The sequence below is a fragment of the Schistocerca cancellata genome, chromosome 9 (genome assembly GCF_023864275.1).
Source record: "Schistocerca cancellata isolate TAMUIC-IGC-003103 chromosome 9, iqSchCanc2.1, whole genome shotgun sequence".
In the NCBI taxonomy this organism is placed as follows: Eukaryota; Metazoa; Arthropoda; class Insecta; order Orthoptera; family Acrididae; genus Schistocerca; species Schistocerca cancellata.
The window spans coordinates 64,149,657-64,175,551 of NC_064634.1; the positions used below are offsets into that span (position 1 = coordinate 64,149,657).

Below are 25,895 nucleotides of genomic sequence, written 5' to 3' on the forward strand. Positions count from 1 at the left end.
CAGCGGAAATGGTGGGCCGCTGGTATGTACCAATACCCAATCCAACTAGAGGGCACGTGTATCCAGTCCTCCTGACTCAGGACCGAAATCTCAGGGTATCATGACTAGTAACAGAACACATGCTGGTGGTCAGTATGTGCTTTTAATCATTACAAGGAAAGAGGGCAGCTTCGAGAAAGCTCGAGGGCATTGCTGGCAGATGGAAATCTGTTAAGCGATTGTGTAATGGGACACTATTGGTGGAAACCACTTGTTCCCAACAAGCTAAGAATCTACAGAGTGCGCAATCCTTTGGGGAATATGCCATCGAAACTGAGCTGCACACCACCTTGAATTACACCAAAGGTGTGATGTGGATGGATCTGGTGGACACTCTCAGAGAGGAATTGGAAGATGAGTGCGCTCCAGCAGGAATAGTTGATATGCAAAATATCATGAAGAGGGTAAATGGGGTTCTTGTTAAGACTCCTTTATCCTGACGTTTAATAGCACGAAACTTCCTGAGCATATTAAGGCAGGTTTCCTTCGCTTAAGTGTGCGGCCTTATGTACCCAACCCAATTCGGTGTTTCAAATGGCAGCGCTTTGGACATACTACTCTTGGGTGTCGTGGAGAAGCTACTTGTGGCAAGTGCGGTCAGGTTGCCCATGACAGTGTCCATTGTTCGTCTCCATTGAAGTGTGTAAATTGCTCTGGACCTAACCCCATATAGAGTCGGGACTGCAGCGTGTATCTGAAAGAGCGGAAGATACAGGAGCTTAAAACTATGAAGCGCATCACCTATACCGAAAAAACAAAAAACTACTTTATAAAGCTGTGCTGCCCCTGTGTTTTGCCACCCCCTTCACTTCAGTTGTTAAACAGCCCACACAGAAAGCCGGTGCTTCTACACAAAAAGAGGCTGCTAGTGTCGGCACTAGTACCTGTGTGTGTCCCTGCAGTTGTGCTGCTGCAGTTGTCTAAACCTGTCCCGCCCCCGAGAACTTCAGAAAAAGCTGTGGTTGCTGACATTGTGGAGCTCCCTGCCCCTCCAAAGGTTCCATCTGGTATGCTGTCAAATTCTGCGACACCCTCAACTGCAGTTGTGGCTGCAAAGTCTATCCAGGGGAAAAAAAAAATCAAAGGCAAAAGTCCAACACCGGTGGAAATGGGCAGAAAACAGCATGACAATGTCGACATTGACCTCTCTGACATCAGTCGATTTTTCTTTAGAGGCTATGGAGCTTGATGTCGGATTGGCGCAACCATCTCACTCCAAAGCTGAGCCTCCATCCATTGTGGGCTCCCCTCCCCATCAGAAAGTCAGGATGATAGATGGCTCCCATTATACAGTGGAACATGATTGGACTCAGTACACCTCCTCCTGGGAGACTTCAATACCCACCATGTCTTGTGGGGCTCAACGTCTGCTTGCCATCGGGGTCGAGTTTTGGAGAGCCTCCTGACTTTTCGAGATCTGTAAGTCCTAAACACTGGTACTCCAACTCATTTCTGTGGCGCTACTGGGTCATTCTCAACCATCGACCTCTCTCTCTGCTCTCCAGTCCTCACCAGCCCTGTTCACTGGGAGGTCACAGACAACCTTCATTCCAGCGACCACTTCCCGATCTGCCTTCAGCTACTTGATGGTGTGTTGCTGGAACAGAAGCCACCAATATGGATGGTTGGCAGGGCTAACTGGATGCTTTTCGGCCAGTTGACTGTGTTTAAACACCGTGACAGCATCCAGAAATGAGTGGATTACATCTCGCATGTGATCCATACCAACCTCTTTCGGCCCTCTTCAGAGGTGACTTGTCCCTTGGTGGACAGAAGAGTGCCATTTAGCCATCTAGGAAAGACCCTGGAATTGATGGTTAACTGTCGTCTGGTCTGGCTTTTAGAGACCAGGCAACTCCTTAGCTGCTCTCAGTGTGGATTCCGAAAGTTTCGGTCCACGGTCGACAACCTGACCCTCCTAGAAGCAGCTATTCAGCAGGCTTTTCTCTGTCAGCATCACTGTATCAGTATATTCTTTGATATCAGTAAGGCGTACGATACTACTTGGAGACACAGTATTCTCGCACAACTGCATCAATGGGGCTTTCGTGGCCACTTACCTATTTTCATTCGGTCTTTCCTGTCTCAGCGGTTTTTTCGGACCCAAGTTGGTCACACACTGTCGGATCAATTTGAGCAGGAGAATGGTGTCCCCCAGGGCAGTGTTTTAAGTGTTACCCTCTGTGCCATAGCCATCAACAGTATAACATCTACGGTAAGGAGTCCAGTACGGTGCTCCTTATTTGTGGACGACTTTGCTGTTTTTTGTTCCTCCTCCAGTGTTGCAACAGTGAGCCATCAGTTGCAACTTACAGTGCAGCGGTTAGAGGAGTGGGCTGCAAAGACGGGTTTTCAGTTTCCTACCAATAAGTGTGTTTGTGTTCATTTTACTCATTCTCATCGTCCTTTTAATTTGTCTGCCTTGCATATAGGGACAGTATACTACATTTTAGAGACATAGTGCAGTTTCTGGGCCTCATTTTCACTCCAGATTGTCATGGTTACCACTCCTGCGAGACTTGAAAGCCAGAACTCTGAAGGTGCTGAACATTCTCAAGTGCCTTAGTCACAGGTCTTGGGGAGTGGATAGGGTGCGTCTTCTCCAGTTTTATCGGGCTTTCGTGTGTTCATGGCTGGACGATGGGTGCATGGTGTTTGGGTCAGCGAGGCCCTCTTATTTGCGGATCCTTGACGCAGTCCACCATGCAGGGATTTGACTGGCCACGGGTGCTTATGAGACTAGTCCCATACCCAGCCTCAGTGCTGAAGTGGGAGAACCAGCACTTACCATCCGGCAGCAGCTCCTGTTAATGTGCCAGGCTTGCAAGTTTCTTGCAGCTCCAACCTCCCCCGCTCACCATATTGTTGCTCGTCCACCTCTGGAGTGCCTTTTTTCCAACCGTCCATGAGCCACGATGCCATTGGGGATCTGTGTGAAACGTGTGCTGGAATCCCTCGGTGTGGAGCCCGTACAGCCCCAAATCCAGGGTTTTAACCACCTGCTTCCCTGGTTACTGGAGAGGCCCAGAGTGATTGTAGATTTAGTGCAGTACAAGAGAGATTGCACTCCTGCCACCGTTTTTAATGCAACATTTTCTGCCATTTTAGCAGAGCACCACAACTATGTAGCTGTTTCTACGGATGGGTCGAAACAGGAGGATTCTGTTGGTTGCTCTGTTATTCCAGATCGTGTCCTCAATGTCCGACTGTCTCAAGCACTTACTGTCTTTGGTACAGAATTGTCTGCGATCTTGCGGACACTGGAGCAGATGAGATTCTCTTCCCGTCCTAAATTTCTTGTCTCTTCCGACTCACTCAGTGCCCTTCACTCATTGCAGCATTTGTATCCTGCACATAAAATAGTCCAGACCATCCAGGATGCCCTCCTCCAACTAAAACAACTGGGGAAGGAGGTGGCTTTCTGCTGGGTTCCAGGGCACGTCGGCATTGCTGGGAGCAAAAGGGCAGATATCGCAGCCAAGGAGGCGTGTCTCGATCTGCAAGTCTTTCAGTGTGCCATCCCCTTCATTCACTTACCTCACTGTTGAGCTCACGAGTCATGCTTCGGTGGGAGAATGAGTGGCTGGAAATGACTGACAATAAGCTCCGTTCAGTCAAGCCCACTACATGGGTGTGGTGTACTTCCTACCAGCCCCATAGACAGGACGAGGTTCTCCTCACTCGGCTTTGCATAGGCCACAGTCGTATGGCACATGGCTTCCTGCTCCGGCGAGGGGACCCTCCAATGTGTGGTACTTGTGCCATCCAGGTCACTTGGCACCACGTTTTATTGGATTGCGTCTTATTTTCTGACCAGTCGGCCATGACAGACTTGCCACCGGATCTGCCATCTCTTTTAGGAAATACTCAAAAGAATTTGGTTAAAGTTTTAAAGTTCTGTGACTTGTCCAATGTTTTTACCAAGACTGTAGGGAAGGGTCTTAATTTGTTCAGAGGATGACTGGCTCACCCATATTTTACGTAGATGGCCAGCCAGTGACAATTTCCTGTGACATCCTTGATGCTCCTTTCTGGTTTCCTTACGTTTTATTTTCTTATACAGCATTTGCATCTTTTCTCACTTTGCGCGCATGCGATAACTGTAAATATGCAGCATTTGCACAGCGTGTTCGACAACATGAAAATTATTGTTTTCTATTTTTCTATGACACTTATCACTCTGGCTTGTGCAAGGCCACATCTGTCCTTCAAGGCAATGAGTGTATTCAGAGTATTTGATTTTTCATTTTTCTCTAAAAAATTTGTATAATGTTTTCTCAAATCCAACAATCTTTCATAAAATATTGATGATTAAGAACCTGTATTTGCTTTTAAGAACCTGTTGTAACACTACCGCCCAGTCGGACGTGCGTTAGCTCAATAAAGCCTGTACTGTAATAAGTTCACGGGCTTCACCTTGTAAACAAGGATTTAGTACATAAGTTGACCGCGTGTACCTAATGGAAGCAATTCGGACTTATTCAGTCAATAACTACAGTGATGCGTCAAGCAAATGTAAAGTACAATTACGCGTTCGCATGGACAAGAAGTACACACAGCAGATACTACCAATGATTAATAATACGGTCGCCAGCCTAATTAGGCATTGAGTGAGTTTTTCCCTGTACAAGTGGTAGCATGTACAAGCATAATGACACGTAGTAATGTTGCGTTTTATGGCAAAATTTAGAACCAGAAAGAATCTACTGAACTAAGGTTTTCTTCTTTTGTATTAATTCGTACGAGCTAAAATTACACAACACCACACAGCAATGATTACTACAAGCTGCACTTTGTATATTGATCAGACTGAAATCGGGCATAGATTACCCTAGAATCAGCAACTTTGAACACACACACATACAATGTCACTATTAAATTTGAAAAAAACACTAATACACTTAGGTTTAATATAAAAATTAATTTTACTGTTCAATTCTGATCAGTACACTTCAAAATGTGCAAGAATAGGCAAGAGAATGGGGGGGCCCTGAAACTGTTATGGTCGTTATACGGAAACTAGTAAGTCCTGAAGGTACATTAACACTCAAATTTATCAACCTATGGATTACTATTCTATTCCTTTTATTACTGAATCAATTAGTTATTATTCTTTCAGTATCAAATTAATTAACTAACATTACTAGCTCAATTCAAATTTTATCTTTCAATTTAATCACACTGTAGTTCTTTACTAACATTTACATTTGCACTCCTAACTCTCAACTGCTTTATAGCTTAAATTGGTCTGCAGATAATTTGATACTAACTGTAAACTTTCAGTTCGGGATACTCGGGTTGCACAATATGCGGTAAGGACCCTGTCTAGGTCAATGATAAGGATAAGTGATGGCTAAGGCAATTCTGGTAAAAGTCACGTTATTATTGAACAGTTAGAATAGTTTCAACACTGGTCCACACAGATACACTTCTAAAGATGAAATAAATGTTTGACCTGTGCACGTCGTTGAGGCGGATGGCGGGCAGCGAGATAGCGGGCAGCACAGCACACATACAAGAACGGCTAAGGCTCTCACAGTATCGGCACTTTCATTCTTCTTAGCGTCGTAATCTTTCCAGTTTTGTGTCTGAGAATATAGCCATGCCAAATAGTCGTCGGAATCGGCCCATCCGAGGCTTAATGGAATCCACTTTTCCTAGATAGCCTCCTCGGTACAGTACATGTTCCTCTGACCGATGCTCAACTCCGACTGTTTCACTGAGCCCGTTGTGCCGAACCGCGCCAGTGTGCGTTTTCCCGCGCTCGCCTGCATCCACCTTTCCCGCTCCCCTACAGGTAGGGTATTCACCACAGGTTTTCTATTACACATATCCTAATGCATTACCTACGTATGGACCAAGTGTTTAAATTACAATTTTCACATTATACAATAGTATATACAATAGTATTTAACATTAAATACACTTTCCTTTGGTATCAAAGTGTTTGAAATCTAACATAAGATTCATTTCAAAAGTTGTGTACAGTTTCTTTAACATGACACGAAAAGAAAAAAAATCGAAAATAATATTTACATTATTTCACATAAATTCAGAAAGAAACATTTATCTAAATACATAAAGAAAAAAAATTATTATAGGTACATTATTGTTACACATGCCCCTGTTTCCAGAAAATTTTCTTAAGTCTAAATTGTATGGGAACACTAAATTTAACATTGATACACTGGTTCTGAATCTTTACGTAAAAGTTCAAGAAGATTTACACTACATATTTCCTTCCACTCCCTGTATATAGGTTCACACTATTTTAATATATTAAGACCAATTTCTTGTTATTTACTTAAGTGCCTTTTGCACAGTCCAACTTCCCATTTAAACATTACCAAAATAGCAATTTAATCATTTTTTCCCAAATTTCTTAACGAAATAATTTAAAATTCTGGAATGCAAATATTTAACTACAAAAACAAATGCATATTTCGTATACACTATAGGATAATTTGTCGCTGCTTGCTTCGAATAGCAGTCCATTTCCTAAATTTACTAAACAAAACACACACACAAAATTTTCATAAAATTAACTACACATATTTACTGCCTATTATGTGGATTTGGGCAGTCCATTTCACTTCATATTGTCACATCCTCTGGATTACATTTACTATTTTCCATCGACTATTTATCTGCCCTCATTGGTATTTGGCAGTCCTTCATATTATGGTTCATACACTGCCCATTTTCATTTTTGACAGTTCCACCTGTTATCTGTCTGAAAGCATTTACCCTTTCCTTTCAGTCCTTTCCTCCATACATTTTTATAGTTACAGTACAATTGGTAATCTGAAACTCACATAACTACATTAGTACACTTTCAATGGAATACAGACATTTACAAAGATTAGTTACATTTGAAACAATTTGGGTTCAGCATAAGATACAGCACAATTACTCGTTTCTGGGAACATACAGTTTCAGATCCACTATATTTCTTACACCTAAAGGTCTTTTGGATTTTGGGTAGATTAGGTAGTAAGCATTTTCGTGTGGAATGTTCTGTATTATATATGGTCCATTATAGATATACTTAAATTTTGAAATTTCATGGTTTAGTTCACTAGATTTTTTCGTGGGTTTTCAGAAGAACATAATCTCCAGTTTTAAATTTTGAAACCGTTAGATTTTTATCGTGTCTTCTAGATCTAGATTCGGCTTTTTGCTTTGCCCTTTTTATTACCAATTCTTTCTTTTGATTCAATTCCAAACTTGTACAAGGTGGAAACTCTAATTTTTTTTTCAATTAAACTTTTACTATTTCTACCTAACAAAATTTCTTCCGGTGGGAACCCTGTAGTTTCATGATGTCATGTGTTCATGACATTCTCAAAATCCAATATGAATCTGCCCCAGGCTCTAATTCAACAAAACAATAATTCAATTTCAGCTAATACTGAGTTACAGTAACAATAAAGTCTTGCATAATATTAATAATATCTACAAGTACAGCATCCTGCCCCTGCTCGTCTCTTTATTAACAAGGCAGTCTTTTATGGTTCATAAAACAGTCACTCAAGTCTGGTGGCTTCTTAGGCCTCTGGAGTTCAAAGTCTTTGCTCACTTGAACTCTTCGCAAAATAAACACTGAGTCGTCAGGCGGCTCTTTCTTTCTTTGTTCAGTCACAACATCTGGATTTTGTTTTGACACTTCGTCATCGTTAGGTACAATATCGTACTTAACTGCATCCCCTTTTATTTCACTAATTTTTTCATATCCTCTTTCAGTAAAAGTATATTCATTTTCTTTTACACCTAAAAATACATCTTCACTCGAGTCATCACTACTCTCTTCCTCCACATCAGATTCGCTTAAGTACGCTACTTTTGCACAATGGGGAAAGTTAGTATATTCAGTTTTGTCTATATTAGCGTATCTTTCATCTTCTGAACTATCGTCGGAATCCGACCATTCCGGATCGCTATCAGGTTCTAACATAAAGGCTTTTCTGAGACAGGCACTAAGTTCTTCCTCGGTATTGTCATCAGGCTTAGATTTTAATTCAATCTCCTCTTTTGGTGAAACGGCCTCTTCATCAGCTTTATTTACATCTACTGTGACTTCATATTCGGTGTAATCCTCGTGGACTTTCATTACTTTCATGTAATCATCTACCCCTTCTCCACGGTGCCTCTCGGTAGCAGCTCGCACTATTGGCGGATTGTTAGCAGAAGTTATTTCTTCGTCAATGCTGGGGATTTCATCCTCCAAATCCTTCCTATCATTAACCTTCCCCTTATCGGCAGCACGCGTACTTTGCGCGGCGCTATTTATTTTCCCCTCTTCAAATTTGGGCCACGTCAATTTATTGACGCCCCTATCATTTCCCTTTCTACTAACTAATTTCCTCGCCTCATACTCCTTCTTAAAATCCTCCCACTCACATTGCTTTAGGCCCTTGTACAGATCGTCGATCTGCACACACCAATCAGTTACTTCTGCTAATTCATTATCGCCCTTTTCCTAATTGCGAACACTGCTAACCGCACCTCTCTGAGCACTCACAATTTCATTTATTGTTTCCTTTGCCACGGAATTATCACTCCTAAAATTTTCATTATCTCTTACAGCTACGTTCGTACCTACTGCTGCCGTATTGCTAGCGGCTTCTCTCTGAACAGATGTTCCGCTAGGCTGGGCCGTTGCCCTCTGATGCTCCACTCGCCCGTTAACCTGGAGCTTTCTGTGCGGCATAGATGACTCATGTTCGCTCGCACCTGACGCTTGTCTTGCCACAACACGTTGCTTCGTTTCACGCCTGTCTCTAACCTGTCTCATTACATTACGGTCGGTCCGGTATCTGTTCTTAAATCGGGGCCGGTATGTATTGTCCGCTTCCGTTTGGCCCGCAACGTTCGCGGAAATTAGTTTCCCGCGTCGTTATTGTTTTGCGCGGCATACCCTCTACCGCGACCGGTATAATTTCCTCTGCCTCTTCCTCTACCTCGTCCTCTCTGTATTATATTGACGCGAAATCCATCGCCGTCATTCCTTTCGTCATTATGTCGGTTATTATGGTTACCAGAATTTTGATAATTGGCACGACTTGCGCGCCAATGGTCTTCGTCTTCGACCCTTTCCAGAAATGCTTGGAAGCTACGATGGTTGCTTCCTACATACCTCTTTGAATCTTCTGGGAGCTTTTTATACAGTTCCCAGATAATTTCTGAATCTGATCTTCGGCCTCTTAGATGTGTCAATTTCCGGTACCAATACTCGCAGAAATCTTTCAAAGAATTCCTGCCCCTGTTATCATGCTGTTTGGCCATGATAAATTCGCGCCATAAATGGTCCTGCTTTTGTTCAGACCAATATTCTTCGGTAAATTTTTGCCTAAATTCTTCGAACGTCATTCGTTCGGTATCTAAATTTATTCCCCAGCGCTTAGCGTCACCTGCTAAGGCGCTAATTACAACGTTTATCTTTTCCTGATCAGACAAGTGCCCAGGAAATATTCTCTCGCAATTTTTTATGAAGTCTAACGGATGCCACCCGTTATGTTTCTTGGCTGGATCGAAGCGTTCCTCACCTTCTAACAGCTTCGTAATTGGTGCGACATTACAGACCACACCAGGCCTATCTTTAATTTTGCTCTCTAGATCGAAAATTTTGCCTTGAATTTTCGTACAATTTTGAACACATCCGGTTACTTTTTCACCTAATTCTTTTTCAGTGTCTACAACTACCCTTTTCAACTGAGATATTCCGTATTGACATTCGTTTACGATCTCAGTTTTAAGACCGAAAACTTTTTCGTCTACCTTAGTTTCAACCAGCGGTTCTACTTTCTCTTGGATGTTGAGAATTTCGACATCGAATCTACTGTTAATGTTACCAATTTCCTCCTGCATAGTATCCATATTTTTGTTAATGGTGTCAATTTCAAATTTCATATTATTTACCACAGAACTTAAATTTCCCACTTTTTGTTCTACCTGCTCTATTTGTTTACTAATTCTAATTCCTTGATCTTTGACCTGTGCTTTAATTTGATCAACGTGTGTTTTAAGCTGCTCGTTCTGTGTTTTGATCTGATGGCCCTGTGTTTTAAGCTGCGCATCAACGTGCGTTTTAAGCTGCTCGTTCTGTGTTTTGAGCTGCTCATCAACGTGTGTTTTAAGCTGCTCATTCTGTCCTACAATTTGTTTGGTTAATTGTTCAAATAAGTCGTTCATATTTAAAATTTTTACACTGTTTTGTTCTACGGAATCCGTGTGTTCCGGTCCTACTTCATAAGTTTCTTTCGGTTCTTTCTTTATCTGTGGTGAATCAAATATGTCAGTGGATTCGTTCACGTACCCACTATCATCTACAAAGTCACCCTCTACTTCCTGTTTTGTCCCTTGCTGTGTTCGAGGTGATCGCGACATTTCAATCTGTTCGTTGACGTGTTCATGGTATTGTATGTACGCCAATTGTCTTCCGCTAACGCCATCTGTTATCTGGCCGCGTAGACTCCTGCTACTGCTAGCCGCATTCTCCATTTCGCTCGGCACATCTACCCTGTCCCCGTTCCTGTCCATATTGAATGCCAATCACACACACTATTATACTTGACTCACACTGCAGTTTAATTTACTGAACTTTATTGCTGTTCGTGCCACTGAACATCCACTGTTCGGTCTTTACGTTATTGTATAACCGACAACAACTGGATGTCCTGTCACCGGGAAGCCACGTGTAACACTACCGCCCAGTCGGACGTGCGTTAGCTCAATAAAGCCTGTACTGTAATAAGTTCACGGGCTTCACCTTGTAAACAAGGATTTAGTACATAAGTTGACCGCGTGTACCTAATGGAAGCAATTCGGACTTATTCAGTCAATAACTACAGTGATGCGTCAAGCAAATGTAAAGTACAATTACGCGTTCGCATGGACAAGAAGTACACACAGCAGATACTACCAATGATTAATAATACGGTCGCCAGCCTAATTAGGCATTGAGTGAGTTTTTCCCTGTACAAGTGGTAGCATGTACAAGCATAATGACACGTAGTAATGTTGCGTTTTATGGCAAAATTTAGAACCAGAAAGAATCTACTGAACTAAGGTTTTCTTCTTTTGTATTAATTCGTACGAGCTAAAATTACACAACACCACACAGCAATGATTACTACAAGCTGCACTTTGTATATTGATCAGACTGAAATCGGGCATAGGTTACCCTAGAATCAGCAACTTTGAACACACACACATACAATGTCACTATTAAATTTGAAAAAAACACTAATACACTTAGGTTTAATATAAAAATTAATTTTACTGTTCAATTCTGATCAGTACACTTCAAAATGTGCAAGAATAGGCAAGAGAATGGGGGGGCCCTGAAACTGTTATGGTCGTTATACGGAAACTAGTAAGTCCTGAAGGTACATTAACACTCAAATTTATCAACCTATGGATTACTATTCTATTCCTTTTATTACTGAATCAATTAGTTATTATTCTTTCAGTATCAAATTAATTAACTAACATTACTAGCTCAATTCAAATTTTATCTTTCAATTTAATCACACTGTAGTTCTTTACTAACATTTACATTTGCACTCCTAACTCTCAACTGCTTTATAGCTTAAATTGGTCTGCAGATAATTTGATACTAACTGTAAACTTTCAGTTCGGGATACTCGGGTTGCACAATATGCGGTAAGGACCCTGTCTAGGTCAATGATAAGGATAAGTGATGGCTAAGGCAATTCTGGTAAAAGTCACGTTATTATTGAACAGTTAGAATAGTTTCAACACTGGTCCACACAGATACACTTCTAAAGATGAAATAAATGTTTGACCTGTGCATGTCGTTGAGGCGGATGGCGGGCAGCGAGATAGCGGGCAGCACAGCACACATACAAGAACGGCTAAGGCTCTCACAGTATCGGCACTTTCATTCTTCTTAGCGTCGTAATCATTCCAGTTTTGTGTCTGAGAATATAGCCATGCCAAATAGTCGTCGGAATCGGCCCATCCGAGGCTTAATGGAATCCACTTTTCCTAGATAGCCTCCTCGGTACAGTACATGTTCCTCTGACCGATGCTCAACTCCGACTGTTTCACTGAGCCCGTTGTGCCGAACCGCGCCAGTGTGCGTTTTCCCGCGCTCGCCTGCATCCACCTTTCCCGCTCCCCTACAGGTAGGGTATTCACCACAGGTTTTCTATTACACATATCCTAATGCATTACCTACGTATGGACCAAGTGTTTAAATTACAATTTTCACATTATACAATAGTATATACAATAGTATTTAACATTAAATACACTTTCCTTTGGTTATCAAAGTGTTTGAAATCTAACATAAGATTCATTTCAAAAGTTGTGTACAGTTTCTTTAACATGACACGAAAAGAAAAAAAATCCAAAATAATATTTACATTATTTCACATAAATTCAGAAAGAAACATTTATCTAAATACATAAAGAAAAAAAATTATTATAGGTACATTATTGTTACACTGTATTTGCAGTGAAAACCAGAATCTAGTGTGCAACAGGTAATTAGAAACTAGAAGACTTGCATTTTTCTTAAAAAACGATGTTTAAGAATGAGTTAATTACCTTATAGTTGATGAATTTTATATTCAAATGATTTAGGTATTCAAACCAGATACAAAAAATTACAGACTCCAACGTGTTGTGAACTGCCACCCGTGTGGACACAAGATTATCAATCTACGGTGCTACTGATATGCCTTGCATATTACATCAGTTTCGTATTTTTGCTATATGGGGTTTCTCGAAAAGTGTTAAAGCTGATTTTTCTCTGTAATCTTGTGAAAAACGTTAGGAACAACTTGTTTCTCGCCTTTAATGTCCGTGCATGTGTTTCACTACGAAGCAGGAAGCAGTGTCATCCATTTTCACCATAGATATGAACAGCAACACACTCAGAAGACAAGTAGCTCTTACAGAAACTGTTACTGTACACAATTTTTGAAATAAATATTACATAGCTACAGTATGATTAAGAAAAACATTATTCGTCGTTAATACATGAGAATGTCTTGAAGTTTCATTTAATGTGACAAAGTAATGAGGTATCCAATATATAAGTTGGACCTACTTGTGAGAATGGAACAGCACCAATGTGAGAGCTACAGCTGCTGACCAGTCACTGCATTTGGGTTTGTTTGCATCAGGTTTATTCTTATGATGATTAAAGTATAGCTGCTTCATGGGCCAAGCCTATCCAAACAAGAAGAAATTTTTCTCTTGCTCTGACATGAACACAGGGATGTAACTATTCTGTGGTAACCGAAGCAGTGCCCTGAGGCCCCTGGGGAGAAGGTGCTCCTGATCCTTGTAAGAAAAACGTAAAAAGTAAATCATGATTTAAAATGGAAAGGAGTGGAAGCATTAGTAAAATCTACCCCCCCCTCCCCCCCACAAAAAAATCCCTCACACACACACACACACACACACACACACACACACACTCACTCACTCACTCATTCACTCTAAGGGTGGTAGGAGAAGGTAGTACATGATCTGGCTGGGGAAGGAAAGGTGGGAACAGAAGAGACAAGGCAAATGGTAAGATGAGGAAATTGGTAACAAGTTAGCAGAGTCCCTCCACAATTGGAGGGAGGTCAGAACTGTTGTAAACAAGGTTCTATAAGTGTTTTGGTTGGCTGTTGTCAGTTTGGGGTGTGGCGAAGAAATATTTCCATTGTAGAGAATGAGTAAAGGAAAGAAGGTTCTTTGCAAGTCCAGTTTGATTGAACCTTGGTTTTGGGTTGAAGGTGAGGCCTATATAATACTGAGACTTCTACAAGGGTCAGAGTTTTGGCAGAAAGGTTGACAAGACTTTTAAGGGATGGGTCTTCAGGAGCATTGTTTCATGGAGGGTAGAGGCAGTTCTTGAGGGTGCGAAAAGTGAGTAAGTCCACAATGCTCGTTTGGGAACCTATGAGGGATTGACGGGGTCTTGGATCAGTGTGGTAGGCTCTGTCTTGTCTGTAGGTAATCCCATGTGAGAATAGGACAGGAGTAACTGGGATAGCTTCCTCAGAGGTTGCTGGGAATGCTGCTCCATATGTTGAAGGGGAAGAGTTTCTGCAGTGATAGCATTTAGGAAGTTGGGATCATGGAGTAGAAACATTTTATGAAAGGAGTGGAGGCTGTCAAATATGGTTTGAGGTTGGATTGGTGAGGGTGATGGGCTGATGAAGTTGGAAAGGTGAAGGTTCTTACAGTAAGTTGGGTGACATATCGAGATGCCATTCTGATTGTAACCCCATTAGATGGGATACCATGTGCCAGGCAAGATTTCAGGAAGAGGGTGTGTGATTGGAGTTTCTGGATTTGGCTGAGGTAGAAGAGGAAGGATACATGGTTGGATGGTCGAGAGACAAAAGGAATGACAGAAAAAAGTTTTGGAAAGTTGAAAATAATGAGGTGAAAGTTTATGGCCAAGGTATTACGGTAGGTACCATAGAGACCTATATGACAATGAGGTCAGAAAATGTTGTAAAGAAGCAGGGTGTTGTAAGAGTGGTCATTAATAGACAAATTCATTGGCAAATTGACGTGTGATTTTATAATATGATCTGGTGGGAGAAGTACACAATTGGTTAACATTAAAGTTGGGCAGTATGAGTTCTAGTGGAGAATAATTTGATAGTAGGAAAAGGAAGAGAAGGAAAAGCAGTAGATAATATGGACTGGGGAAAGGAATGAAAGAGGAAGCCGCCTGGTAGAGCTTTGCACGGGGTGTAATTTAATAATCACTAACACTTGATTTGGGAATCATAAAAGAAGGCTGTATATGTGGAAGAGATCTGGAGACACTGGAAGGTTTCAGATTAATTATGTAAATGTAAGACAGAGATTTAAGGACCAGGTTTAAAATTTAAAATATTTCCAGGGACAGGGGTGGACTTTGGTATCACAATTTGCTTCTGAACTATAGGTTCAAAATGAAGAAATTGCAAAAAGGTAGGAAGTTAAGGAATGGGGCCTGGATAAATGGAAAGAACCAGAGGTTGCTGAGAATTTCTGGAGAAGCATTGGGCAACAGTTTACTAAAATGAGGAAAGAAACACATGATTAATGGATAGCTGTAAGAGATGAAATAGTGAAGGCACCAGAGAATCAAATAGGTAAACAGAAAAGGCCTAGTAGAAATACACTCAAGAGATATTGAATAACACAAGAAATATTGAATTTAATCGATGAAGAAAATATAAAAATGCGGCAAATGAAGCAGCCAAAAGGGAATTAAAAGTTTAAAAAATCAGGCTAACAGGAAGTGCAAAACAGCTCATGAGGAATGGCTAGAGGATGAATGTAAGGATTTAGAAACCTATTTCATTAGGTGAAAGATAGATATAGCCTTCAAGAAAGTTAGAGGCCTTTGGAGTAAAGAAAATGGAAGAAGGGAAAGCTGAAAGGTGGAAGTAGTATGTAGAGGATCTGTACAAGGGAGATAAACTTGAAGGCAATTTTATCGAAAGGGAAGTGGATGTAGATGGAGATGAGATGTAAGATATGATACTGTGAGAAGAATTTGACAGAGCTCTGAAAGATCAAAGTTGAAACAAGGCCCCGGGAGTAGACGGTATTCTTTAAGAACTACTGGTAGCCTTGGGGGAGCCAGCCATGGGAAAACTCTACTATCTGGTGTGAAAGATGTATGAGATAGTGAAATACTGTGACACCTAGAGGAATGTAATAATTCCAATTCCAAAGAAAGCATTTACTGACAGCTGTGAAAATTACCAAACTACTGGTTTAATAAATAAAGGTTGCAAACTACTAACACAAATTCTTTACAGAAGAATGGAAAAACTGATAGAAGCTGACCTCAGGGAAGGAATGTAGGAATATGAGAGTTAATACTAACTCCAAGACTTACCTTAGAAGATAGGTTAAGGAAAGGCAAACCTATGTTTATAGCATTTGTAGACTTAGTTTTTGACAATGTTGATTGGAATATTCTTTTTGAAATTCTGAAGGGAGCGAAAGGCTATTTACAACTTGTACGGAAACCAGGAGGCAGTAACAAGAGCCAAGGGGCATGAAAGGGAAGCAGTGGTTGAGAAGGGAGTGAGACAGGTTGTAGTCTATCCCCTACATTGAGCAAGCAGTAAAGGAAACAAAAGAAAAATTTGGAGTAGTGATTGAAGTCCAGGGGGGGAAAAAAACTTTGAGGTTTGCTGATTACATTGTAATTCTGTGAGAGACAGCAAAGATCTTGGAAGAGCAGTTGAATGGAATGGACATTGTCTTGAAAGGAGGATATAAGATTAATATCAACAAAAGCAAGACAAGGATAATGGAATGTAGTCAAATTAAATCAGGAGATACTAAGGTAATTAGATTAGGAAACGAGACACACAAAGTACCAGATGAATTTTGTTGTTTGGGCAGCAAGACAACTGATGATGGTCAAAGTAGAGAGGATATAAAATGTAGGCTGGCAATGGGAAGAAAAGCATTTCTGATGAAGAGAAATTTACTAACATTTAATATCAATTTAAGTGTCAGAAAGTCTTTTCTGAACGTATTTGTATGGAGTGTAGGCATGTATGGAAATGAAACATGGATGATAAACAGTGTAAACAAAAAGTGAATAGAAGCTTCCAAAAAGTGGCACTACACAAGAATGTTGAAGTTCAGATAGGTAGATCATGTAACTAATGGCGCGGTACTGCGTAGAACTGGGAAGACAAGAAATTTATGGTAGAACATGACCAAAAGAAAGGATTGGTTGATAGGACACATTCTGAGACATCAGGAGTTCACATTCTTGGTATTGGAGGGAAGTGTGGGGGTTAAAATCATAAAGGGAGTCAAGAGGTGAAGATAGTAAGTAGTCAGAAGGATGTAGGTTGTAGAAATTAATCGGAGATGAAGAGGCTTGCACAGAATAGAGTAGCATGGGGAGCTCTAACAAACCAGTCTTTCAACTGAAGACGACGACGACAACAACAACAACAACAACAACAACAATGTTATGTAGCATATAACCACCAAATTTCACACAGCTTGGATAATAAATACAGAAATTGTAATTTATTTTCAAAATGTTGGTGTTTTGTGCCGTTACAATTTTAAAAATGACCAAACTTCCAAAAATTTGAAGTGCTATGAAATGGAAAAAGAATAAAATGCTAAAATTTGGTATGGTACTTAGCTCCACATGAAGACTAAAGAAGGCATTTCAACAAAATCTGAGATAGTAAGTTAGATGATCTGAATGATTTAACATGGATCCTGTCTAACCCTCTGGTTAGAAAGAGATGAAGATCTTGGACATTATCAGCAAGATACACAATGACATCTGCAGTAACGAATGTCATGCAAAGACATCTTCCGTTGTAGGTGGTGTGTGATGCTTTCCAAAAAGTAGATTCAGATTATAAGTTGAAGTGTGTCAGATATAATGTCAGTAGTTGGATGTTATTTTCAGTGTGACCTTGATTTTGTTGGGTAGTAGAAACTATGGCATTTCAGTTTCGTTTTACCCAGACATGTTTCAGCACTTTTTGTGCTATCTACAGTGGGTTATTTTATTTTCTTACTGGAAAATTGTTGTTACATATTAACATTTAGAGAAACTTTTGGTACAAAATATTTACAATTGTGAGTGAATAATTGTTGTAAAATATTATACGTCAGTTGGTTCCAGTTCACAGTTGAGATATGTATCAATGACCTGATGCATTGTATGTTGTTAATTACATTATGCCGAAAGTTCTAGTCATAATTCAGTTGGCAAAAGAGCGAATGTACGCATTGGTTTACGTACTTTACATGAAGCTGTTGGGTATTTATGTTGGTAGTTAGTCTGCTACACAGTCTATAATGTCATCTGCAAACAGCAAAACATAATTTTTATTTTTCTGTTTATTATGCATTTATGGTAGATTAAAACTGAAGAAACTGCAAAAAGGTGGGAATTTCAGGAGATGGGACCTGGATAAACTGATTAAACCAGAGGTTGTACAGAGTTTCAGGGAGAGCATTAGGGAATGATTGACAAGAATGGGAGAAATACAGTAGAAGAAGAATGGGTAGCTTTGAGAGTTGAAATAGTGAAGGTAGCAGAGGATCAAGTAGGTAAAATGACGAGGGCTAATAGAAATCCTTGGGTAACAGAAGAGATATTGAATTTAATTGATGAAAGGAGAAAATACAAAAATGCAGTAAATGAAGCAGGCAAAAAGGAATACAAACATCTGAAAAATGAGATCGACAGGAAGTGCAAAATGGCTAAGCAGGGATGGTTAGAGGACAAATGTAAGGATGTAGAGGCTTCTCACACTAGGGGTAACATAGATACTGTCTACAGGAAAATTAAAGAGATCTTTGGAGGAAAGAAAACCACTTCCATGAATATCAAGAGCTCAGATGGAAACCCGGTGCTAAGCAAAGAAGGGAATGCAGAAAGGTGGAAGGAGTATATAGAGGGTGTAAACAAGGGCGATGTTCTTGAAGACAGTATTATGGAAATGGAAGAGAATGTAGATGAAGATGAAATGGGAGATATGATAATGCGTGAAGAGTTTGACTGACTACGGAAAGACCTAAGTCGAAACAAGGACCTGGGAGTAGACAACATTCCATTAGAACTGCTGGCGGCCTTGGGAGAGCCAGACCTAACAAAACTCTACCATCTAGTGAGCAAGATGTATGAGACAGACGAAATACCCTCAAACTTCAAGAAGAATATAATAATTCCAATCCCAAAGAAAGCAGGTGTTGATAGATGTGAAAATTACCGAACTATCTATTTAATAAGCCGCGGCTGCAAAATACTAGCAAGAGTTTTTTACAGACGAATGGAAAAACTGGCAGAAGCCGACCTCGGGGAATATCAGTTTGGATTCCGTAGATATGTTGGAACACGTCAGGCAATACTGACCTTACGACTTATCTTAGGACCGAGCGGGGTGGCGCAGTGGTTAGACACTGGACTCGCATTCGGGAGGACGACGGTTCAATCCCGCGTCCGGCCATCCTGATTTAGGTTTTCCGTGATTTCCCTAAATCACTCCAGGCAAATGCCGGGATGGTTCCTCTGAAAGGGCACGGCCGACTTCCTTCCCAATCCTTCCCTAATCCGATGAGACCGCTGACCACGCTGTCTGGTCTCCTTCCCCAAACCAACCAACCAACCAACCAACTTATCTTAGGAGAAAGATTAAGGAAAGGCAAACCTACGTTTTTAGCATTTGTAGACTTGGAGAAAGCTTTTGACAATGTTGACCGGAATACTCTTTCAAATCCTGAAGGTGGCAGGGGTAAAATACAGGGAACGAAAGGTTATTTTCAATTTCTACAGAAAGTAGATGGCAGTTATAAGAATCGAGGGGCATGAAAGGGAAGCAGTGGTTTGGAAGGGAGTGAGACAGGGTTGTAACCTATCCCCGATGTTATTCAATCTGTATATTGAGCAAGCAGTAAAGGAAACAAAAGAAAAATTCGGAGTAGGAATTAAAATCCATGGAGAAGAAATAAAAAGTTGAGGTTCGCCGATGACACTGTAATTCTGTCAGAGACAGCAAAGGACCTGGAAGAGCAGTTGAACGGAATTGACAGTGTCTTGAAAGGAGGATATAAGATGAACATCAACAAAAGCAAAATGAGGATAATGGAATGTAGTCAAATTAAATCTGGTGATGCTAAAGGAATTGGATTAGGAAATGAGACACTTAAAGTAGCAAACGAGGTTTGCTATTTGGGGAGCAAAATAACTGATGATGATCGAAGTAGAGGGGATATAAAATGTAGACTGGCAATGGCAAGGAAATTGTTTCTGAATAAGAGAAATTAACATAGAGTACAGATTTAAGTGTCAAGAAGTCATTTCTGAAAGTATTTGTATGGAGTGTAGCCTTGTATGGAAGTGAAACATGGACGATAAATAGGTTGGACAAGAAGAGAATAGAAGCTTTCGAGAAGTGGTGCTACAGAAGAATGCTGAAGATTAGATGGGTAGATCACATAACTAATGAGGAGGTATTGAATAGAATTGGAGAGAAGAGAAATTTGTGGCACAACTTGACTAGAAGAAGGAATCGGTTGGTAGGGCATATTGTGAGGCATCAAAGGATCACCAATTTAGTTTTGGAGGGCAGCGTGGAGGATAAAAATCGTAGAGGGAGACAGAGATGAATACACTAAGCAGATTCAGAAGGCTGTAGGTTGCAGTAAGTACTGGGAGATGAAGAAGCTTGCACAGGATAGAGTAGCATGGAGAGCTGCATCAAACCAGTCTCTGGACTGAAGACTAAAACAACAACATGCATTTACAAATGGAAATGAGTATATATTGCAATTTTTTTTTTTTTTTTTTTTTTTTTTTGTATCTTAAGCTTTTGATGTAGTGTTTTCTCATATGTTTTCGCGAGGTGAATATGCTGATTTCTGTGACTTCAATTGTGCAAAGAGGGTTTTAGTGCACATTGATGTGTATTCATTTAGTACTTTCTTTCTTTGGGATATTGATTTTTGGATGTGATAGTTTTCTTCTATAGTTAATTTTTGGTATAAGCTGCTGCTAGGTTTAAGGATCTGCAAGTCAGTTTATCAGCGGACATATAGGTACTCCAGGTTTGTGAACTTTATGTAATGATTTTAGGGTGGGGGGCCTTGGAATTTTTCTTTATTGTTCTTTTGATCTGTGTTTCTGTAAAAATTGTTTCTATGTTTTTCAGGGTTTTCTGTAAGTTACTTTGGTATCGGTTTGATGGGTCACGTCTTAAGTCTGTGATGTCCATTGGTAAACTTTACTAAAGCAACATCATACTACTTAGCCAAACACACACACACACACACACACACACACACACACACACACACACACACTGCTACAGACAATATACAAATACACTGAAAACAGAAGTCTAAATAACTTAATAGAAAAAATAAGAATTGAAAACATATCAAACACAGCAACATTAATTTCATTTGACATAATTTCCATGTACACACAAATCACAACAAAAACCATCATCATAGAAAGAAACCTCCAACTGCAAGGAAACATACCCACAAGAAATATCAGCCATACTCTGGCTCATAACAGAGCAAAGCAACTGCACATTGAACAACAAATTTTACTCTCAACAAGATGGACTACCGATGGGATCCCCAGTCAGTCGCCTCCTAGCTGATATTTTCCCGTCAGATAGAAAAACAAATATTTGATAAAGTTGTAATACTAAAACAGTACAAAATATTGTATTGGTACAGATATGTAGATGGTATAATTTGCTTAATTGATGAACCACAGCCTGGCATAAAAGAACTCCATGACAACATAAACTCCATCCACCCGCAAATACAGGTCACCATTGAAACACAAACAGATGAAAAACTTAATTTCTTAGATCTCACCATACACAAGAGGAACCAAAAGCATGAATTGGCAATCTACAGGAAACCCACTATCACAAGCACCATTTTTGATAACCAATCCAATTACCCCATAACTCATAAAGAAGCCAGCTTCAGATATTTACTACACAGACTGAACGAAACACCCATGAACGAACATGATTACACACAAGAACTCAACACAATAAAACAAATTGTACAGAAGAATGAATATGATGCAAAGAGTGTGGATAAAATAAACCACAAAACTCAAAAACAAGCAACACTAGCACTCGCGCACACAAAAAACCAAACGCCACAAACACCAAATACACTTCAAACTTGCGTGCCTCTTCCAGAGAAACACGCCATGAAGCAAATGAATACTACGAAACGATAACAACACATAATGGTGGCAAAAACTCTGCCCATGTTTGAAAATTCATAGAAAGTGTTTTGTCAAACGACCATAAGTCATAGAAATCAGTGTATTCACCTCGCGAAAACATAAGAGAAAACACTAAAACATCAAAGGCTTAAGTTACACAGAAAAAAAAGCGATATATACTCATTTCCACTCATAAATGCATAATAAACAGCAAATAAAAATTAAGCTTTGCTGTTTGCAGATGACATGTTACAGATTGTGTAGCAGACTAGTTACCAACATAAATACCCTATAGCTTCATGTAAGGTACGTAAACTAATGCATACATCCACTCTTTCACCAATTAAGCTATAACTAGAACTTTAGACATTATCTAATAAACAACATACAGTGCATCAGGTTGTTAATATCTCACCTGTGAACTATAACAAATGATGTATAATACTTTACAACAATTATTCACTCACAATTGTAAATATTTTGTACCAGAAGTTTCACTAAATGTTAATATGTACCAACAATTTTACAGTAATAAAATAAATAGCCCACTGTAGATAGCACAAAAAGTGCGGAAACATGTCTGGGCAAAACGAAACTGAAAGTGTCTTCCTTAAGGCGAAATTTCTATTTTCGTAGCAATTATGGACGTAAGAAGAACCGCAACACCACAAGATGATTATTGGTTGGTTAGATTTCAGTACAGTTTTCCAGTCGTAATGACATATTTATGGGCGAGCCATAATTGGCTAGCTGATGGCCATGGATATGGTGTTAAATACCTTTCTGTAATGTGAAAATAGTTTTCTTGCTGGTAGAGACATTTCTGTATGGAAATCTGGACAGGAAACAAGGTGTGTTACTATATAATTTGACCTTTATTAGGCTTTTACAGAAACACAATTCTTTCAGTCTTTTCCATTCTGTATTTTGTCTCTTGCTTTTCAGCAAGAGTTACATAAAATTTTGTGATGCTTTAACTTAAAATTAAGTGCTTGTCACTGTAGTTGCTTAAGCACATTTGGTAATAAATCTACAGTACTCAAAATGTTTGGTTCAGACACTTTGTTTGTGGTTTGTTTGTTAATTGTTTGTTAATTTTGTACTGGAATTATTCCATTTAATTTCTGAGTGGTTCTGTTTAATTTCTGTATTACTTTTCAGAGGCAGAAGGCGATGAGGAGGCATCAGGTGGACAAGCGCTATCTAGAAAAGGTTTGTATCACATTTGTCGAAGACACGTTTATAATCAGTTTACGAATAACCAAATATCACATAGTGCGAAATGCAGAGAGTTTTTCTCCATGGTTTATTTTTTCTTTACTATTCTTGGCTACATTTCCCAATTTTCAAAAGTAATTAAAGCTCTCAGTGGCTGGCTTTGTCATTGTTGGAAATTGATTGTTGTCACTGATGCTGGAATATTATTTTACTTACAACCTTCAGCCAAATTATATTTTGATAACTGTTATTATGGAAACCAATGAATTTACATATACTACTGCAGATTATATCTAAATCTCTTATGGAAGGGTGCTAGCAGCTCATCTAGCACATTGGAGTCAACAGTGCAATTCATTCCTCTATAACCTTTCCCAGTATTATGCTCCCCTAACCCCTGTTCATGTCCTCCATCTGTAGAAGCAAGTGGGATACTACTTCATATTCCTGTTAAAATAATAATTGTTTTTATGCATTATTAATATGTTAAGTGTGTGTGTGTGTGTGTGTGTGTGTGTGTGTGTGTGTGTGTGTGTGTGTGTGTGTTAGGTTGCACATGAGCGCGCGCACCCCCGCCTGCCCTTGTGTGGATCCTAGACATGTATTTATTAGCCTGCTCATTACCAACATTTCCTGCCTCTGAAATGTTTCCTTTAATGTAACTTCATTATTTCAAAGGGACATAAATTCATTTTTATCTTCAAACGGAGTCCGGTTGAATGTCTTCCATAAAATAGCTGCACACTTACAAGGGAACCTCCCCATCACACCCCCCTCAGATTTAGTTATAATTTGGCACAGTGGATAGGCCTTGAAAAACTGATCACAGATCAATCGAGCAAAAACAGGAAGAAGTTGTGTGGAACTACGAAAAATAAGCAAAATATACAAACTGAGTAGTCCATGCGCAAGATAGGCAACATCAAGGCTAATGGGAGCTCAGGTGCGCCGTGGTCCCGTTGTTAGCGTGAGCAGCTGTGGAGCAAGAGGTCCTTGGTTCAAGTCTTCCTTCGTGTGAAAAATTTAATTTCTTTATTTTCGCAAAGTTATGATCTGTCCGTTCGTTCATTGACGTCTCTGTTCACTGTAATAAGTTTAGTGTCTGTGTTTTGCGACCACACCGCAAAACCATGTGATTAGTAGACGAAAGGACGTGCCTCTCCAATGGGAACCGAAAACATTTGATCGCAAGGTCATAGGTCAACCGATTCCTCCACAGGAAAAGAAGTCTGATATATTCTATACGACACTGGTGACGGCATTTGCGTCACATGACAGGAATATGTTATTGACCCACCTAACTTGCACACTTGGCGAGTGGGTAAAAAGATTCTTCTACCTTGCCCGATTTAGGTTTTCTTGTGGATGTGATGATCACTTCCAAAAAAGTGATGAAAACGTAAGAGTGTGTCACATAAACTGCAACAAATGAATGCAACAGTTTCACAGTCGAACAGTTTTCCCTGTGCTCTGTCAAAACATATGTTTTTAACATTTTCAAATTTTTCCGTGTGTAGACTGTCAAATCTGCGTATGTCCAAGCAAATCTGAACATGTCCTGGAATTTTGGAGAGCAAAGTTGATTATTTGTGAGTGCGTGACCTCTGATAATTGTCTGTAAATAAAAAGTAAACTTCTCACTCGAGGGAAGACGTGAACCAAGGACCTCTTGTTCCGCAGCTGCTCACGCTAACCACGTGACCATGGCACTCCTGAGCTCACAGTGTGCTTTATGTTGCCTATCTTGCTCATGGACTACTCAGTTTGTATATTTTGCATTTTTTTTTCATAGTTCCACACAACTTCTTCCTTTTTTCTCGACTGATCTGTGTTCAATTTTTCAAGGCCTAATCACTGTGCCAACTTATAACTAAATCTGAGGGGGGTGCGATGGGGAGGTTCCCTTGTTAGTAGAATGAAAAAAATCAATAGTCTTGTGTGACTTAGTTAAAATGGTATGACAAATTTTTTTCAATTTTGCTGAAAATAATAATTTTTACTGTCTTGTAGTTAATATACCTGCCTCACAGGATTCATTTGCACTTAAGTTTATATTCTGGTGCCCCGAGTAGTGCACTGCAGCATGTGAGCAAACGTCATTTAGTTTTATGGTAGGAGAGTTGTGCATCAATTTTTGCCACACTTGTGATTGTCTCCCAATTTCAGACAAGCGAGCTGCCAAGAAAGCGGCAGCGAAACAGGCGCGGGTGGGGGCCGATGTCAGCAGCGGAACTACAGCGGCCGCAGCCAGTACTCTGACGCCGCCGGAGAGCTCGCCGGCGCAAACACCGGTCACATCGCAACCGGAGAGTGCTCCAGCACCGCAGCAGCCGCCACCGGAGGTACCTCCGACACCGCAGCAGAGACCAGTGCCGCCTCCACAGGTGCCAAGTCCAGAGAGGGAATTCGCACCTCCCGCGCCCGGCGGCCGCGGTTACGGCAGAGGTCGGGGTCGCGCCGAGAGAGGCGGCGGAGACGGTGACGTGCGTCCCTTTTCTCCGCCACAAGAGGCTGCAGTTGGTGGCTCATCTGGTCAGTGGCAGCAACAGGGTCCTCAGCCAGGTAGAGGCAGAGGACCAGGGGAGAGAGGCAGAGGGAGAGGGAGAGGAGATGGCGGGGGCAGAGGAAGAGGTGGTCCACCGTCAGGAGATGCTTTTCCCAGTCTGGGGGCTCCCAGTGGTGTCTGGCGGCAACAGCAACCTCCCACACAGCAGGTGTTACCGACGGGACCTCCACCACCTCAACAGCAACAGCAGCCACCTCAGCAGCCGGTGCCAAAGCAACAACCGGCTCCACCTCAGCAGCCAGCACAGGCCCAGAAAGGTGAGCTACTTCGTAAATCTGTCACAAAACTGCTTCTGGAATTGCGTCCAGACTGCTATAGTCAATATATTTTGCATTTTATTTTATA

At 40.5% G+C, this 25,895-nt stretch overlaps 1 protein-coding gene across 2 annotated transcripts in view; it reads left to right on the top strand.

Moving 5' to 3' along the window:
* Window positions 1-25,895, top strand: part of LOC126100165 (protein argonaute-2-like) — a 288,991-nt gene that overhangs the window by 54,494 nt on the left and 208,602 nt on the right. For both annotated transcript variants that reach the window (XM_049910711.1, XM_049910712.1), the window contains exons 4-5: window positions 22,928-22,978; window positions 25,151-25,807. In XM_049910711.1, the coding sequence (XP_049766668.1) occupies window positions 22,928-22,978; window positions 25,151-25,807 (708 nt within the window). The remainder of the gene's footprint in view (window positions 1-22,927; window positions 22,979-25,150; window positions 25,808-25,895) is intronic.